At 41.9% G+C, this 20,011-nt stretch overlaps 1 protein-coding gene across 3 annotated transcripts; it reads left to right on the forward strand.

Moving 5' to 3' along the window:
• Nucleotides 1-242: 242 nt before the first annotated feature.
• LOC103468341 (uncharacterized) lies at nucleotides 243-15,506 on the forward strand. Of its 3 annotated transcripts, none has more exons than XM_008415353.3 (2): nucleotides 243-657; nucleotides 9,963-15,506. In XM_008415353.3, exon 2 carries the CDS (start codon nucleotides 10,372-10,374, stop codon nucleotides 12,160-12,162), a length of 1,791 nt encoding a protein of 596 aa, XP_008413575.1. In that variant the 5' UTR covers nucleotides 243-657; nucleotides 9,963-10,371; the 3' UTR covers nucleotides 12,163-15,506. The 3 variants fall into 3 exon arrangements, with proteins under 3 accessions (XP_008413575.1, XP_008413576.1, XP_081465785.1); XM_008415354.3 differs by lacking the exon at nucleotides 243-657 and adding an exon at nucleotides 2,055-2,399; XM_081609659.1 differs by lacking the exon at nucleotides 243-657 and adding an exon at nucleotides 2,534-3,296.
• The last annotated feature ends 4,505 nt before the right edge of the window (nucleotides 15,507-20,011 follow it).

Genomic DNA, 20,011 nt, shown 5'->3' on the forward strand with positions numbered 1-20,011 from the left:
CCTAATGTTCATGAAACAGCGTGGCTCCAAAAATAACTTCTTTTTCTTTCTTTTTTTTTTCCAGTGCCTTGTTTCTATGTTTTTGTTTCTACTCTGTGTCGCTTTTTTTTTTTTAAGATGTCTACTAACCTTGTTTCACAGACCTTGATCTGACTGAGCCTGACTCGGAGCCTGACCCCGCCCTCTCCGGCCCAGTCCCCGCCCCTCCCCGCTCCCTGCGGCTCCCTCTCCTGCAACAGGATTTGAAGGCGAAAGAGGAGAGGGGAGGGAGGCAGAGCCAAGAGAGAAACAAAAAACGTGACTAGGCACCCAAAGCCTCCTGTTATGCAACAACTGACCTACTAACATACATTAGAGACTCGACAGCGAAAAGGAGAGAGCGAAAGGAGGAAATAAAGAGAGGCAAAATAAAAAAAATAAAAAAAGGGAGGGCGGGAGGAACCGAAGCGATCATGACGGGAGGAGCGCACCAAAACAAGGCATTGTGGTCGCACATCTACCACCGGTAACACGGCAGGAGAGCGCTGCTGTTTTTGGAAGCGTGAGCGAGTTTTGAGAGAGACGCAGAACACCGGAGACCCGGTCGGGGGAAAGGCGCGTTGGTGGACAAGAGACCCGCGTGGATTCTTTGAATTTTTTTTTAAACGCATTTTAAAGGTAAGACATCACTGAACATATGGCGTTACCAAGTACCCGGTGTTCGTCTCCGCTCTGTTTGCCTCCGGTGTGGGGGTTTGTTTTGGTGCCACCTGGCCGCGCCTGACTCAATGTCAAGGCGAGGCAGCTTCCAGCTCAGTCAGCCTCCGCCGGGGCTGCAATGTGGGGGCAGCAGCGGAGGTCAGGGGGTTGGGATGTGTGGGGCTCCAGAACCCGAACTTAGATACGCTGTTAAGTTGTAACATAAAGTCTGTTTACTTCGTTGCCCATATGGTCACAGTAAAATCCATGTGGAAGTGCACTACACTGATAAAGCAAGCAGGTCGAAGTTAATGAATGCAAACGATCCAATTTTGCATGGCGGTTTAACAGCTTTCTTTAAAATGAGGTACATTTCCGTCCGATTTCTAAGTAGGCTAACTGTGTTAAATAAATAATAAATAATAATAAAATATACTCATTAGTTTAAAATAAACTCAAATATAATAATAAAAATTAATTAAAGCAATGCTGAAATAGTAATAAGAATGTTTGCCGATTCTAGCAAATTAGCTAATAGCAAATTTTACTTTAGCATTAGCTTTGTCGGAAAACTAGCCGAAGCTGGATACAAACTCAAAATTCTTGCTCCAATATCCAAACTTTTTAAACCGCAGTAGTGGTGACAGTTCACATTCACTCGGTAAGAACATTTGGTATGAATATATCAGCCCTATGATTAACTAATTGAGACTCAACAGGACAGTGACAAACGCCAACATTCTTCAGGGAGATTTCAACTTATGGTAAATATTTGGGTAATATGTGTTGCCAAAATAAAGTAGATGACATTAGAATTTAATAGCTATTAAACATTACATGTACAACACATATGCTTGGTTATAATGTGAATTTTAATGGCTAAAAATTAATATTCCAAATTCATTTTTAGAGTGTAGTGTAGGAATCTCAACTTGCTAGAGTAAGACATTAGTGGTCTTGTCAAAATCCTCTCTCAAATTCGGTAAATAATGATCAACTAATTTTACATAGACACCTAAGTTGTTAACTTAGGCGTCTTACAATAAAGCCAGTATAAAATAAAGGTTAACTAAGCCATAGCTATCCATTAAATTTAACCTGAATGTTTTGGTAATTAAGTTTGTTGATTTGGAGTAACTTCAGTAGCATAATTGAAGTTACACTACAACAAAATAACAATGTGTTTTTATTGTGTACAGAACTTTTCTTGGCTTTTACCAGTAGCAGTTGAACAAGCAGCTATTTCTGCACTATAAATAATTGATCAGCCTCATAAATAGAATCCTTCCTGCCACAGAGGCTCTGAGCCTCGACTTGTTCTGCATGTCCACCAGCTTTGTTTTAGGTTAGTAGGGTAGCTCATGTGGACAGGCGGGGAGAGAGGGTGGGGAGGGAGCGGGGTGGGAAAAAAAAGAATCCTATGCAGGCTGAGAGGACACACTTCTCCCCGTCACGTGTAGCAGCTCTTTGTAAAAGGTTACAGCGGCTGCCTTTAACCCTTTGGAGCCCTGAAGGTTGCAGCGTGCGCCGCGACTGTGCCGTTAAACATTTCAACACATCTGGAGCTTGGATGTGTCTTTTTTTTTTTTCCTTTTCTTGTTTAAAACTTACACTTGAACTCATGGAAGCCGCGCGCGGACAGCCCCCACGCTGCGGATGAAGAAGGGTGAGGTCCTGCGTGGGTTCGAGAACATCTGGATCAAATGTTGGGGTCAGAGGAGGTGCGGGTCTTTCTAAAAAATATAAAAATTAAAAAAAAAACGGGGAAGGTGGGTTTCTACGTTAAATGTGTTCAAATGGATGTTGCAGGAGAGCATGTTTGGTTTTTTTTCTGTTTTTTTTTTTTTTTTTTTTGGAGGTCGTAGATGATTTTCACGGCACAGTTGGAATCGCCTCGCATGACTGGGGATCCGATTAAATATGCATGGACACGATTTGTCAGACAGTGCAACAAAGGAGGCGTGCGGGGTGACATATTGTTCACAAGGTGTTGCTGGCTCTGCGAGATTTATTTATGCTTTTTTAAAAAAATATATATATATAATTTATTTGTGCCTTCTTGTCTGAACGCACGCCGAACTTGCACCCACAACAACCAGCCCTTTAAAAGGCTGCTGATCTGTTGCGTCACGAGTCGCAGGCGCTAAAGACGTTTTATATGAATAACCTGATAGCTGGGAAACACACCTCCGACACAGGATCTCTGCGCAGGCTTTATAGTAAGCCGCACGTGGGCATTATTACAGCTTTTCAGGAATGCCATTGGTCAAGCCGAGTTAAACACGAAATTGATAACATAGTTTGGTGTGAATTAATATCATAGATTCGAGCTATGTCGTTGCAGAATTTGTTGTGAAAGTGACAGAACCATGACTTTTACACGCACCGTGGCTGCAGGCAGACATAGGTAGATGGGAAGGGGTTGCATAATAAATGAATTAAATAATGTAAATAGATCAGAGAACGGGGCAGATTATGCAATCTGCGGAAACCCCGTAGTCTGCGGCTATACGCAGCGCCGCGCTTCTTTTTGCTGCGGACCTGGCCGCTGTTGTGTTTCTGTGTGCCAGCGACGAATGTAGGTCACATCGGTCCCGCGGGACGGGACGGGAGCTGAGGTAGGCGCGCGACCGCAGCTGACTGGAGAGGCAGAATCAGAACCCCACCAAAATAAACCCGAGCCATAACAAAGAGCCGAGGCAGTCATGCAGAAGCAGGAAAGTGGAGCAGCAACTGAACAAATAACATTCATTTCTAGGTGCAGCCGCATGCAATTTTAATAACAAAGTATATATTTAAAAACAACAACAACTCCAGTGAGGAGATATCTAGGAACTTGAGTTCAAGTAGGATGGAACAACAGAGGCTTGTGATTTCAGAGGTTAGAGCAGAATATTTACAGTGGGGGTTCTGTTGAAATCTAATATCATGAAACTCTTAAGATTTACTTTCTTGGTGTTATCTTTTAACATAAATCCAAATAGCCTTGAAAGGCGATGGTCACGGCCAATCAGAACCAAATGCCTCGTTTCCACTGAGCGATACCGCCGGTGTGGTTTGGTACCCATAGTAAGCGGTTAACGGTTACATAATGCACCACTCCTGGACCCTTCAGTTGTAGTAAGACGGTTAGCATGGTGCTAGTGGCGTCACATAACACAGTCCATTGATTGGGGGACTGAAAAACGTCACTGCGCTTGGAACAAAGCGCAAGACAAACTAGTTCCTCACGTTTGTTGTCGCCATGTTGGATTTTGGATTTAACCCCGACTGCCCAGAGTTCAACTGGCGGTGGAAAAGGCTTTCTAGCCACAATAGAAAGCGTACCAAATCGTACCGACTTGTGCCGTAACGCTCAGTAGAAACAAAGTAAAAGTGAACTTTTAGTGCAGTAAAACAACTTCCTGTCACTTTACTTGATTGCTTTATTAAAAAACTTTAAATTACTGTCATATTCGCATTGGGAAGCTACTAGAAATAAAGGCATAAGTTTATTCTTTCGGAGTAACTTCTCAATTGAGGAGTATGGCAGCTTAAAAAGAAAAAAAACAGCATTTTCTTAAACTGCTGTAATCATTTAGATTTTTTAACACCTCTTTACTTTCATATTATACATAACCCACTTTTTTAATATACTAGAATGTCACCTCCTGTCTAAATTTGAAATAGTGGTTGAGAAAGAGAACGTGAAAAGGTGTCCATCTAAAGAAATCTATAAATGTCAAGATGTGCTTAAAGAAGTGCTAACCAAACTTGACTTTTAACATCTTTGTTCAAACTCACATGGACTGACTGATCCTAAGTAGCCATTAAGTTAATGTCGATAAATGTCAAGTGCTTGGCAGGACACCTTGACTGGTAATGCTTTGCAGGTTGTGTTTCACACGGGACGGTCATTAGCGGCACACCGCCTCCGTTCTCATGTTCTTGTGTAAACTTTGGCTTCTTTGTTTAATAACCACCAAATGGAAAACATGAAGACGGTTTCAAGGTTCATTAAATAGCATTTTCATAAACCACTCTGAAATGTTTGAAATCGGAGTTAGTTTAAGACGACTGAAGTCCGCTTTGATCTCCGGCACCTCTTGGACTAGCCGCTAGCTTTAGCCTGAGGCACCAGCTAATCTGGATTTGTACTACATGAAGACATCTTGACAATTAAAATATTAAAAGGGATAGTTTGGAGCTTTTACGTATATTTGTTGAGCCATGATCAGCAGTAGTTGCCTTACCTGTTGTAAGGTGTCGGATTACAGCTAATGTGACACTTAAAAATGTGCCAGATATCAAACAGCTTTCATAAAAAGTTAGATTGTCGCGTTCCTAGATGACCAACGTATATCAGTTCTCATAGTCACCTGATTGGGAATCCCTCTGGATAATATTCAAAATAGTACAAGACCAGAAAAAGTCCATTCATCAATTCTGTTGTGCAAATGATGCAAAATCCAAGTTTACTCCATTCAAAGCAAACTCGGAATGGGCTGACGAATTGCAAGTGATAAAGCAAATTCATACAGTTTGTTGTCCATAGTTGCTAACTTAACACCAATGTTGTTCAGCTGAGAAAAACTAATTGACTCTTGTTAAAGTTCAGATTTATTAATATACTGTAGCTTTGTATTCCCTTGAAGTTTGTTTGAATTGTTAAAGTTAGCTAAAATGGTGTGCCATCTGATTAGCTGTTAGCTTGCTACTGCTTCCAAGATTTCTTCACTTTTCTACAAACTATTATCTGCTCTATTACTGGTAATAGCGTCACAGAACATCACGTAAAAAAATCTGTGCTATGTCTATAATTAAAGTTCTGAGGGTGTCTACCTTTACTAAACAAAACTGCGGGACAAGAAGTTATAGTTAGGAGCTCTGTGTGGTATTCATCCTGGCCTACTTTTTCGGCCTGTGGGCTTTCTTGGAGTTTCCTGGCACATGGACTGTGATGAAAGATGAGGGCCTGGCTTTGTTATCGTTCTGTGGTTTGGAGCCAAGAGAAAGGCAAATTACAGCATTTAGTAGGCCAGGAGAGCACATGTGACTGGTACACCACATGGACTGAGTCACCCTCCTTTTATATTTTTTTTCTTTTCCTTTTTGAGAAAGAAATGATACGGCTCGTGTTCGTGAAAAGGACTCTGCCTCGCCTTGTTGGTCTACTGCCCAGACCTTTACCTCCACCCCACCCCCATTTTCATCATCTCCTTGACATTTTTTTTTTGCCTCTGTAAAACTAAATCAACAACTAGCCTTGGATTTCAAGCCTTCCTAACCCATGACCTCCAACCTAGCACTTGCCCTATATTTAATTTGCCCTACTGTGAACAGAGTGTGGGGTCCCACGGTTTAAAGGAGCCTCTTTTTTCTTTTTTTTTTCTTTTTTAAATGTCGGACCTGTCCTCAATTCCTGAAACAGCCCCCTGAAACACGTGCTGGAGCTTTTGAACCACTGTTTCCAAGGCTCACTGCCCCATTTGGACTCCTTGCGGTGTGGGCACTGCGGTCGTGTGAGGGAGTTCAACTCCGGATTCTTTTCCTGTGCCGTCATTTCCAGAGTGCCACAGAAACCGAGCAATGACACGTGAAGTATTTATGACGAACGGAAAGACTAATCCAGGTCAAGGGAACGCTTGTGAGGGAAATAAGTGGGACACAAAACAGGTTTGCTGCCTCAGTGCTTATATTTGCATACTCGGTCTGGAAAGCTACTCTTTAGGGCGGGTTATTCCTGGATTTAGCCCCTCTGCAAGTCTAGCAAGTACTGTCATCGAAGGAGTAGTCGATTTACACTTACATAATTAAATACAATTCGATAAAGAAAGCGGTGGTAGAAAACAGTTAGATTGTTAAGGTCATTCATGTCTTTGCTCTTTCTGAGGACAGATATGGAACATGCGCAGCCTGTGACGTAAGTCAGCCCTGCGTTTCTTAATAAAACCTAAAACTGAGCAGGTGAAGCTGCTGGTTTCAGGGAAAAGAAAAGAGCGTCTGATATGATTGGCTGTGCGCTCCGTTTCACCATTTTTCTTTTGTTGCTATGGGCGACAAATTCCTTGTAATGATGCAATACCGACAGTGTTGCAACTGCTACTGATTCTCCCCCTACCAGGCAACCAGCATAATCTCTTTGTTTTAACTCTCTCCCTCTTATCAGTTTCTTCTGCTTCTTTGTTTCCACTCCACTTGCTGTCGTATTTGTCGATATTCACAAAACGCTCTAATTTGCCACACTTCCTTCTTCTTTGTTGCTTCTCTACTTCTTTTTTTTTTTTTTTTGGACTTCTCCCTTTTCTTTGTCAGCCGGTCGGCTGACCTATATTCCAGCGAAAGAATACGGTAGAGAAAGCCAGGCTCTTGTTTACGTTCCCAGTTTCTGGGTCAGTGGGACACGCAAATTAAAAACGCCTCTATCTGCTCCGTCTTCCTCTCCCGTGCCGCGGAGGCACATGTCAGTCGTTTGCGACGATGACCTGAAACGGTTAAGTCAGGGAAAGCTTTTTCCGGCGTTGACCGGCAACGAGTTGACGCAAATAAGATCCAGCTATGTTGCATTTGAACTGTGTGGCACACTCAAAAAAAAAAAAAAAACTCAACAAAGCTTTTTGTTTTTTTTTTCCCAGAATTAAAATGGGAATCTTTTCATAACAGGATCTGAGGAGGGGGGGAAGAAATGAGCAACGCTGTAAATACTTATGCATATGTGAAAGGGCACATTTGATGCAACAGTGTCCCTTTCTCCAGCCTAACCACACATTTGAATGCAGAAAGGGATCTTGTATTTATTTACATGCAGTACAAAAGAACTATTTCCTTTTTTTGTATATCCTGAAAAACAAACAATTGTCTCAATCTAGGTCAACTCCGAAGGTTAGGAAGATAATAAACTTCATTTCCATATAAATATTTTTTACAATTCTGTGCAAGAATTCCAGCTTCTTCCTCGGTTACACAGCTGGCGAGGTGAGCTGAGTTTCGCTGATATCTGTAGGTGAATCCAAGTAGTGTGTACATAACAAATACTTAATCGTAACGTATTTCTCATACGCAAAGTCGCACACTATTTGGAAAATATGACATTATTGTTTGACATTGCAACAATAAGCTTGGTTGCAACTAACCCACATTTTTCTCTCGCATGGCTTTACCTCATCACATCCTAAACCGTTTTTTTTTACCTTAATCATTTCACACTTATATCACGTCAGACAAGGGCAGCAAGGGCAGCAAGGGCAGTGGAAAAAAAACAGACTGTTGGCTAAATATATTATATGTAACCAGATCATGAATGCAGACCAAATATTGAATCAATGCAGTCGGTTGCCATTGCATTATTTCACACGTTGATACTGTAATGACAACTACAATTTTATAGACTGTAAATCTACCTGTAGATCGAAGGTGGAGTAGAGAGTACGGTATATCATACCAGGCAAGTACGTGTTTGTTTTTACTTTCCAGCCAATACACTAAACATGAACCAAAAATGTTGTTTTAGGAAAAATTAAGGAATTCTTAATAGGAGAGAGATGTTATCCCACAAGATCTCGCGATATCTTGTGGGATAAGGGGAGTCTGTCTCACAAAGAGGAATATGAGGCTATATGAAGATGTGTGCTTTAAGGTTTTTTTTCCTGTTTTATCAGTGTTGAAGTCTCTTATTTTGGGGTTCCTGAGTCGCCTCGTTGTGTTGATGTAGACTGGGTGATGGTCAACAATCGGTGGCAAAACCTCTTACACCTCCTAACTCTTTTAAATTACTTTTGCAGTAACAGTTTGGATATTTTGTAGAACAAACCTCTGATATAGTCAAAGACAAATACGAAACAGTTTAGAGGCAGTGCAGGAATACAGCGACTAGCTAGCCATTAGCCACTAACGATGCTAAAGTTGGCTCCTACTTTGAAGTTTCTCATCGGCATCAAGTCTGGTGAACCCAATAAAATGCATCATATTACTTTATGTCATGAGCAGGATGTAACCTTGAACACGAAGTCATTAGTTATTCTTAAAAATATATATATACAGAACTTTGTAATTTTCCTGAATTTGTCTTGAAAATGTCATGCATTTTTTTTGTTCAACAGCTATAAAAAAAGATGGTAGGTCACCCAACACTGCTCTAGAACTCCAGACTAACAAGGCTTAAAAGTCATAGGCAGAAATACAGAAAAAGCAACCTGCCTCTTTTATGATGTTTTTAAGGTTTTATAGATACAGGTGGTCAGATTAAGATACAGGCAGTACCTTGTAGTCAGTCAATTTTCACACTTTATGCTAACCTATTCCATGTCCCACCTTTCGCCTCTTTTCTTTCCGGGGGCTCTTGACCTATATTTATCAGCGCCCCTCCTCCCAACTTCCCCCACACCTCCAAATCTCTCACTAGAGTCTCGGCTTCTTTATCCTTGACCTGCATTAGCAGATGCCTTTGTCTGCCTTATCTGCGCGCCCTGTAACATCGATTTGGCATTGACTTGTTATGGCCAAGAATGCTGCCACATTCCTTCGTGGATGAGCACATTGGATTGGGGGGTTGGGGATTCAAGAGTGCTCATAGATGGCAGTTCACACACACAAAATAAAATAGTCCCATGTTGAAGTTTTTTTTTTCTATATTTCTCTAAAATGCTCTGAAGCAGATCCAGGAAACTCTGCCAGATCTGCAGCTGACTCAGCCTTTGCTCCGTCTTTTTCGAACACTCATCAGACAAAACAAAAGAGCTAATCCTTACACAATCCAGTTTTCATGCTCTCAGCATGTCTGCAACTGATGTAATTTCAGTGGAGCGCAATCCAGTTATGCATGTGCTTGTCTTGGCTGTAACATGTAAGCAAGGCATAATGACCACCTCTTGGTTTAGCGTCCGGCTAACCTTAAAAACATGAGATTTTCATGTCCTTGAAAACAGGCCCATCCTTCTTCTAATTAACTCTTTGTCCCTCGTTGCATCACAAAAGCCAACATCAACATGGCAGGAAACGGGTCAAAGGTCACAGTTTGCAGACGGATCGCATCAATAGCAGGTCTAAAAAGTCAGACGCTAAGGTCTAGCAACCATTCAGTGGTTGCCAGGGGTTACAGAGGCGACAAAGACCAGACATGCCAAAACATTAGACGATGGCTCCATTTTAGACATAAATCTTTGATCTGCATGCATGCTATGATGTTAAAAAATAACTTATTTTAAAAATCTTATAAAAGATCAACTAAGACAAATGTATGTCACACAGTACCAGCAGTCCATGTGGATTAACATTTCTTTTTTTTCCCTTTCTTTGAATGTCTGCAGCTTTTCATCTTGCAGTCAGCTGCAGAGAGAACAGAGCGAGGAAGGGAAACTGAGACCAAGGCTCCCCAAGAGGCTAACATGCTGAGGTAGACAGAACGGCCTACATCCTGCAGCCTGCGAGGAGATCTAGGACGCTTCGTCTTCAGCTCAGCATACTGCTGTTCTGCTGTTAAAACATATAACAGTCGAGACTGGAGACTGATCATCACCTCTGTTCTTTTGGACGCTGAAAGGAGAACCCCGAAAGTGGATAAATGAGGGTTGCCAATGTTAAACTTCACTTGTTCTTCATCTTTTTGAGCTATCTGGACACTTGAGTCCCAAACGATAAACAGGCTTCCTACTCCAGGAGGCAAGGCGTTTTCATTACAACCTCATTATTTCAAAGTGGCTACTATCAGTTGCAAGAATGGAAAATTTGAGTCCAACTCTGAAAACGTTGAATAAATCCTCAGGGAACAACCTCAACAGCATCGAGACCTTCAGCGATTACGACGAGACTCTTCAAGGGACACCGGCTCGCTTGGGGCGTCTCATCAAACCCAAGCCCAATGTTACCTGCAGACGCAAGCGTCAGTTTATTTCTGACGAGAAAAAGGACGCCTCCTACTGGGAGAAAAGGCGCAAGAACAATGAGGCCGCCAAGCGCTCCCGGGAGAAGCGCCGTCTCAACGACATGGTTTTGGAAAACCGTGTCATCGCACTGAATGATGAGAATGTGAGACTCAAGACCGAGCTGCTCCAGCTAAAGCTGCGCTTTGGCCTCATCAGCACAGCCTCGTACATTGAAAAGAGCCAACAGATCAGCGTGGCAAATGATGGCGGAAACGGAGGCTCATCCTCGTCCTCCTCGTCCAATCAGTACTACTCCAGCGGTTACTCAAGTGGTTCTCAGGTGATGATTAACTCTGACTCCTCGGAAACAGAGCAGTCGGGACACAGCGACAGCCACAGGCAGCTGGTGAAGTACTCTCCGCGTGGCTCCCTTTCCGATATGTCCGACGGCTCCTCGAGGGACAGCCCTGAACCGATGCCATTTGAAATCAAACAGGAGGGAGACAGGCTGGAGATGGACATCACCAGTGACACCACAACTCAGATTATGTTCAACATCCACAGGGGTCCGACATCTGCGTCCACAAGCCACCAGATTAAGCAACATCATGAGATGGAGGCTGCGTATCATCACCACCCGCAACTCCTTCAGCAGCAATCGCAGCCCCATCAGGTGACAGTCGCTGCTGTCAAAACCGCCAGCCAGACTGTCCCTCACCCACCTGCTGCCCAAAGAAGTGTCATCCTGTATGGCGCCAGCAGTGCCTCCTATCCTGTTGATGTCGTCACCAGGCCCCAGGATGTAGATCTGCAGGGAGCCTTAAAGCACAGCAGTAGTCAACTGCAGCAGCCCGTCACAGAGACCTCCATTGAGACTCTGGCTGAGGTAACAAAGCAGTTGGAGAGAAAGACATTGGACTCTCCTCAGTATGAGCTGTCAGACAGCTTTAATGAGGCTAAAGAGAGAGAGGTGTACAGAGTCTGTCAACCTACTCAACAGCAGGAGGGTGGATCACCCAGAGAGCTCCTCAGTGAACAGGTGGAAGGGGTTAGGCACACCCAGTTGTACCACCATCTTCGACAACCACACCGTTCCTACCTCAGTGCACAAGATGAGGAGCCACCAGTGCTTAGCTATGAGGGTGGACCCAGAGCCAATGGTTACCTTCAAAGCCAATCAACGTCATTAAGTGACGGCGATCCTTCTGACAAAGAGGAGTCAACAGACGATGAAGAATCCATGTCTTTGTCCTGTTCGGACATGAGCAGCATCCACAACCCACATCTTTCCGGGATCCTCCAATCCAGTTCGCCTCTTCCCCAGTACCCAGGCTACTCCCAGATGCAGGGATGGGATCCCCAAGGAGAGGTTCGGGGAACGGCGCTCCCCCACAAACTCAGACTCAAACACCGGGCCATGAGCACCGGAAGCAGCGGCGGCAACTGCTCCGGACAGGAGTCCCCAACCACTCCTCTCTCTGCTACCCCACCTCCCCTCCCTCAGCATCCCTATCTTTCCCTCTCGCCATTGCAGAACATTAAGCGAGAGAGCGAGAGTGGAGCTTGCAAACTGGTGGCGTCAGGTGCAAAGAAGGAGAGTGACAAAAAGGAAAGCGGAGGGCGACGGAACAAGAGGCGAGATTAGGCGGCGTCACTTTACAACTTGAAGATTTAAAGTTCTCCCCTAAGACTACTCTGCCATCATGCCTTTGCCCTACTATGAAATGCCCTTCTGAATCTCTGAGGACATGATTCTGGGCAGTACTACCCACCAACTCCCAGATTCAAGAAAAGAACGGACATATTGTGGGCTGTGTATCATATTTGTATATGTTGTACAGATTTGTCATTTCTTACATCCTCTCCATACTTACTGAAGCATGTTTGTTTATGGGGTGAGGAGAAATGGAACTCCCTGTTTTTTTTCTACTCTTCTCATTCAACAGTATCCAGTAGAATACACCGGCGAAAGCACACTTTTGATATTATACAAAAAAGGAATGTAAACGAAAAAAAAAAATCAATTTCCAACGAATTTGATACATATCCAGCTGTAGATAAACATACAAATGTATGGGTCTCTGCCTTAACTATAATCAGATGCAAATGTATACCTGGGATATTCCCTCGACCAAAGAAGCACCAACACTACAACTACTAGTTTTCATGTCTCACTAACTCAGCCCTCACTCTTTCCCTTTCCCTATAAACCATATGCATTATTTCAGAAGAGATCATGTCACAATTATTTTTAAAGCACTTCTTTTGTACATAAATGTGATATAAATGAATATATGTATCTATTTTAAGCATCTATTTTAGGAAGAAAGAAAAAAAGAATACACATCTAATAAAAATGCAACAAGAGGGATAGATCTAAAAATGGCCGTCCTCTGACAAATCACAACTATCGCACAGTAGGGGTGTAATGAAAACTTGTAGCAAAGATATTGCAGTGATTAACCATTTGCTGACATCATTTGACTGCGTCTAGTGAAGTTTGTAATCTATTAGTATGAGCCCTGATATGAAGATTTGTGCTTTCAGTTTGAGAGCTTCTATGTTTGAGACTCTTATTTTGAAGTATGAAAGGAAGTCGTTCCAGATTAGCCTTTTGTATTGACAGAATCTGTTAATAAAGAATTATTTCAGGCTCCTTATCAAGTTTTAAGTTTAAATAAAAGACTCTACAACTTTTAAATCATTGGTCTGATAGCATTTTGGTTACAGTTACAGTGACATTCAAGATAGAAATGATTCAGTAGCGACGCAAGAATACGGCGACTAGCTAACTGCTAACAACGCTAAAGCTGGTACCTGCTTATGCTAATATCTGTCCACTGTTACCAAAAAAAATCTGTTTTTGAGGGTTATTAAAAATAAGTTTGGGCTCCCCTTGACCATCTGAAGTTCAAAATCTAAAAATCTTGCATCTCTTCAGTCACTTTATAAACACGACAGACCCGTCTAATAGACACGACGCCAACAAAGCTAGTTAGCATCTGCTTTCATGCCTCCTATCTGGGCCATGAAAATTAGTTAGACTGATCAAATTTAAGCTGTATAATTCTACATTGACTAGCAAGTTTCTAAAAAACAAATTTTAAGATTTCTTAAATATTTATTTTATCTTAAAACCCTAAGAGGAAGCATTTCAATGACCTCAGAATGAAACAAGTATGAAACCGAATGTGTGGACAAGTCAAACCTGGACTGCATTATTCTATACTGAATATAGACTCGTACGTTTATGTGAAATTTTCTCATAACAGGAGGCAGCTTGTCTTATTGTGCGTCATCTGTGTTGTTACACCCCTACTGTACAGCCATGTTGGTTTTAGTTGCAGCAGGATGCATTTAGATTGAACCTTTCTCTTCTGATTGTGGAGCTTTGGCATTAATCATTGGTAAATGTCGTGTTTACACAGAAATGGCCATCCGTTGCGGAGAGCCAGCAGCACTGAAAGGAGAATTTGTTTCTCCCCGAGGCGAAGGCCTCATTAAAATGTTTGGATTAATGAACCTTTAAACCAGCCTTTAAATATTTGGTGGAAATCACCGGCTGCAGGCTGTAAGCCTTTTTAGTTTCTTTGAGCTTTATCAACCATATCTTCTTGTTACTATTCACTGGCCCGATGTATTTATTTCCCTTGCCCCTCAACATGCCATTCACTGTACAAACAAAAGAAAAGCACAGGAACGTAGACGGAGAATGTGTACAGACCCCTTCAGATACATATCATAGCTTAAAAGTAGAACATTACATTCTGGCAAAGGAGACAAAAGCAAGAGGAGTTTAGACAGATTCATGTAAAAACACTGCAGTGCACTGAGACTTAACGTAAACCCTGAATACCTACTGTTTACTTTTTATGTCATGGACTATGGATCTGTAATGTGACCAAATATGACTATCAAGGCCCATGACACACATTGAAATGTATTTCTTAAAGGGGCAAGTATTATGTTAAACTGACTTTTTAAAAATGTTGCATCATGTTGAATTACTCCCTCGCCAAAATCATACCTGGAGCGTTGCCTTGACTTGAGAAATCCTTTAATCTCCCGTGGCAACCATTCAACCTGTGCAAAAAATGCCTGCCTTCGAGGCACAGCTACTACTTGAAGGCGGAGCTTCAGAAAGAGCATGGGTTTTTAAAGGGCCAGAGGCCCAATTTCAAGGCGTTAAGTTGCAAAGTTAAATTTCTTTTAAGTCACATTTGATGTATATAAAGCATGTTTTTTAACAACTGCAGGTAACAAAGTTACTTGTGTATGCTATAAAATGATACTATGTGCCTGGAAAACACATAATTCTGCCCCTTTTAAAATGAGGCTAAATAACTTAATCCCAAAGGCAAATTCAATTTACGATTAAACTGGACTAAATTTCTTATCTTGAGCTTTAACTAAAAAGAGGGCTCCCTCCTCATTTCCTGTCTCTATTATGCATTTCAAGGGGTTGTAAATCCCCCAACCTTCATGGTAGTTCTGCAACTGGATTGTGACAATATGCCTTCACTGGATTCTAGTTTAATGTCTATGTACCATGTTTGGCTTCTCTTTTTTTTCCCTATTTTTGTTATATTTTTTTTGGTGCTTGTGTATAAATGTAAAGCTTTCACAAACACTGTAACGTTTGTTTCATTGGGTTTTGTATCCTGTTTTCTAGTCCAGGTGACGTTCCGTTATCCTCTATGCCGTGTCTTTGCTCCTACTGACTGTGATGACATGTGTTTGCCTCATTCCTCTTCGTCCCCCTCACTTTTAAAGTGTGTATTAAAACGGTAATGTTTGTGGTTTTTTGCTGATGGTTTTTATGAAAAAGAAAAAAAAAAAAAACACGGCTACTTTGGTGTGGTGTTTAGAGACGGGTGGTGGTTGGTCCGGCTGGTCATTACCATGTAAAGACACTAATGTTCATTGTTGAAAGATGGGAGCGTTTCAAGAAAAATAAAAGCGATGTTGCCCTGTCGACATATCAATGAATTTCCTTTTTCTGAGTCTTTTTGTCTGTGCCTCGAAGTAATCAAACTGGTGAATTAAAGCAGTAAGAGATGGTGAGCTATTACCATTTTACCAGAATTAACAGATCATCTCTTACTCACTGACTTGCGACAGGAAATGAATCAGTGTTATTAAGAAAACGGGAAACATCTGCACAATACACACGGCTCCTTAGCGCTCCAACACAATGGGATTCGAACGCCGTTTTCTCCAGGTCTGCGTAATGTGGATGAAGACGCCGTTTCAAGACTTTCATGTATAAAAATAAAAGCAAGCACAAGTTTGAAACTCATCTACAGCTGGATGGACTTTTTCCAAAGTGCCTTAAGCGACATGGAAGACATTCTGCAGCTGATCCCATGCAGATGGAAAACTCGTCCCCAGTTTGTGTCCTTTCCTTCCTTTTGTCAATATTTCCCTCTTCTGTCCATCCTTCCTCCTTTTCTCCATTGCACTTTTTCCTTTTCTTTTATTCTTTCTTCCTTATGCCCTGCCTCCCTTCCATACTTCTTCCCTTGTGTCCTTATTTCAATCCTTTCTTCCCATCCTTGCTTATCTTCTTTCTTCCTTTTTGTCCTTGTGTCCTATTCCAATTTCTTGTCCTTTCTTCTACCCTTTACCCCTTGCATCCCTTTTTTCTTTTCTTCTGTCGTTACCTTCCTGTGTGTTGCATCCTTTACTTAACTGATTCCTGCTTTGTGTCACGCCTTCCTTCCTTCACTGCTCTTGTCCTTGTGTTTTTCTTCCTTCTTTTCTTGTTTTCTACCTCAATACCTTCAGTCCTTTGTTTTTTAATTGTATCCTATCTCCCTTTTTTTTTTGCTGGCAGCCAATAGCAAACCCTGCCAACGGTATATATATCTGGCCTAAATTCATAGCGAATATTTAGATTTTACTCTAACAGACTGAGTAGTCTGGACAAATCTGTCATTTTAACACTTTACTGAATACCGTTATGGAAGCTGAGATTCATGAATCAAACAACTATCTATTAGAATCATCCAAATTTCCCAGGATTGACTTCGACTCGAGACTGACACTTTTTCCTCTGTCTGTCCACTTAATGCTTCAAAGTTAAGAATTCCCACCATTTTCAGGCCAAAAGCCTGTGCTCCGATGCGCTGCTTTGAGAGAAATAAAACTTAGGAAAAAGGTTAGGTTAAACCGAGATAATCCAAAACAACATTTTAGTGTGTCGTTTCTGAAACCACAAGATAAAATGTAGGAACACATTTTTCCTTTTTTCGGCCTCAGGGAGGAAAAGCTGGAATCGGTAGGATCAGCGTTGGCAAGAAAAGGTGTAATCAGTGCATCTCTAATCAGAAGCATACCATGTTCCCGTAACTTGTCCTGATTTTCTTTAAAATAGTTTCCCAAACTCACAGTATTCCCATAAGGACATCGCTTCTTTCTCGAGTTTCTTTGCAGTTCGCCTTTTTTTTTTTTTGCCTTTTTCTCAGAAAAGCAGGTTTCAGAAAAAACAGCTCAAAGTTTAACTCTTGGAGGAGAGTTGACATTTAACACACTTTATGAATGACTACCCGTGAGCACCTTTTTTTTCCCCCCTTTCTGATATCCGACACCCGACTGCAGCGAGAGGGAAGCGTTGCAGCGACATACTGACACACTTTGCTCAAACGAGCCAGAAAACTCTCGAGAAAGCTCGTCTGATGTAACACTGGCCTACTTCTGCTTCTACAAGCTTGCTCACATTAAATCACACACACTCGCATCAGCATAGAAGAGGCAACAGGGCATAAACTCCTGTGTTTTATACTTGTGATTAAATGTGAGGCGGAGCAAAAATGGGAGAAAAACAAATCGGTTTGGTCCTGCTTCGAGGTGCTTTCCCATGAAGTCAGGGGATTATTTCTCTGAAGTCATGCATGTGGGATCAATATGTCTGAAGGATTTCAACATAAGTGCTAAATGAGCAGAAAAATGAGTTTATCCAGCCATCCATCCATTTTCTTTCACCCTTGTCCCTCAGTGGGGTCGGGAGGGTTGCTGGTGCCCATCTCCAGCTAACGTTCCGGGCGAGAGGCAGGGTCATCCTGGACAGGTCACCAGTCTGTCGCAGGGCAACACAGAGACACACAGGACACACAACCATGCACACACACACCTAGGGGCAATTTGGAAAGGCCAATTAACCTGACAGTCATGTTTTTGGACTGTGGGAGGAAACCGGAGTACCCGGAGAAAACCCACCATGCACAGGGAGAACATGCAAACTCCATGCAGAAAGACCGGGGCCGGGAATCGAACCCAGAACCTTCGTGCTGCAAGGCAACAGCTATACCAACTGCACCACTGTGCCAATGAGTTTAAATGATCTAAATTACATAGTGCTTTTCATACATTTTCATTTGACACTAGAGATGCACAGACCCGATACTAATACTGTATCGGTCCCGATATTGAAAAATGCCATAAGGGCAGATCTATTCAGTATAATTCTATGCTTTGTGCTCTGAGCAACATCATGTTTTAGATTTTATACTTTACTTAGAATCTCTAATTGTACTTTCTGAACGATTCTAAAGAAGGTTTGCTGCAGTTTATTTGACCAAGCTTGTGAAGCTATTGGTGTATGAAGGTGTGCACAGAAATCTAGTGAATTTGTAATTGAGCACAATTATGTCTGAATTACAGACATATTTTAAATCAATTCAGCAATGTTTTTCTGTATTACATCGTTATCTAAACATCATTTATCGGTATTGGTAGAGAAAAAAGTGGATCGATGCATCGCTAATCCAAACCAAAAATTCTAATGTATTTTACAAGACTTTTATGTTAAATGCCAAACAAGAAAGCATAAAATTATATCTAAAAAATGCAGAGTGCTAGATTTTTTGTATCAATGTAAAAGGGGCTGTTTACACCTGAATGCGTGACACACTTCTACAAAAAAGAAAGTTATGTATAATTTTCGTCCACTTCACAATTCTGAAGAACTTTGTGTTGATTTCTCTCATCAAATCCCAATAAAACCCATTGAAGTCGGGTTGAAGGTTAGACCAAAATATTAAGAAAAAGATGAAAGGGGGTTAGCAGTTTTGCCAGGGGCAGCCCATCAGTGGTTGTATATTATATATTTTTCTGTCAGAAATCCTTTCTGGCACCATTGTGTACATGAGCAGGTGACTGAACGGCGTTCAGACTCACAGCTAAAGACAAAGTCAGACCTGAAGAGCACAGATCTGAGCTGAGAGCCTCACTTTTAGCTCTTGTTGCTACGACTGAACCGGTACGAGTCATTGTCTCGCCAAACCCAGAGAACCGGTACTGCAGCATTATTTCTGTGAGGAGTGAAAGACGATTAGAAAGACGTTTGCATGGAGTTGGCATGTTCTCCCCGTGTGCATGGTGAGTTCTCACCGGGTACTCCAGCTTCCTGCTACAAAAACATGACTGTTGGGTTAATTGGTTTCTCTAAAATCCCGCCCTGGGACTCTGTGTTGCCTTGGTGACCTGGCCGGGATGCATGCCACTGCTAGAGATGGTAGACGTAAAGTTTTGTCACAATATCTTCAGGTACTATTGTGATAATGATAAGAGTGGCAATGAAAACTATTTATTACTTCATTTTCAGGAAACTGTATGACAGCAGTCACATCCCCACAGACTCAAATTACAGCTCTTGAAAGATTTTGTTTGTAATACCTTTCTTAGCACAACTGTTACATACAAAACTGTGATCTGTATCACTACACTGCCCGATGTAACTGCAGTTAATCATATTTTCACATCTATTTATATTTACTGGTGCGCTCACTGAACAAACGGCAGATAAAAATAGTAAAAATAACGATCCAACAACTCAGTTTTGGGGGGGTTGAAACGTCACTAACTGGAATTTATCGTAAAAAAAAAAATTCTTATTGTGATAAGAAATTTATCACAATACATGATAAACGATACCATAATAGGCACCGGCTCCCTTGTAACTGGAAAACGGATTGATTGATAATTTTACTCAGTTTAACTCGATCAGCTCTGATCAGTAATCTGCAGGGGTTTTTTTTTTTTCTTTCATATTCAAATTAATTGCCCCAAACAAAGAACTCCCACAATTCCCGGTCAATCAACCAGAGAAATTCAAGGGACTCATTTGGGTTTGGCTTAATTAAATAAGTGAAAACAACTTTACCTGGAAGTCTAAGTGTTTCTGTGAGATAGCGAAGCAGAGCTAATTTTCCCTTCCATGCCCCGATGATTGAAGTTACAGCTCCACTGAGTAAACTGATTGCTCCGAGATGCGTTATTCATGTCCCCCAGCAGCGGTTTCACTTAATACCCTTTTAATTTCCTCTGAAAGTTTTCTCAATGGGTTCCTCATTCATGCTTTGTGGACTCGCCTGCTGCTGCTGCCGCTCACATGCGGTGCCGTCGGTGAGGGAAGGCATCGGGGCGTTTGCAGAGGGAGATACAAGGCTGGTCACTGACCGAGGGCATGTGGGAGGTTGGCATAGTAACCCAGG

This window comes from Poecilia reticulata, chromosome 8, assembly GCF_904066995.2.
Source record: "Poecilia reticulata chromosome 8, P_reticulata-male-v2, whole genome shotgun sequence".
NCBI lineage: Eukaryota > Metazoa > Chordata > Actinopteri > Cyprinodontiformes > Poeciliidae > Poecilia > Poecilia reticulata.

What these genes read in the sequence shown, in the direction of transcription:
- LOC103468341 (XM_008415353.3), top strand. Translation starts at nt 10,372, where the DNA reads ATGGAAAATTTGAGTCCAACTCTGAAAACGTTGAATAAATCCTCAGGG.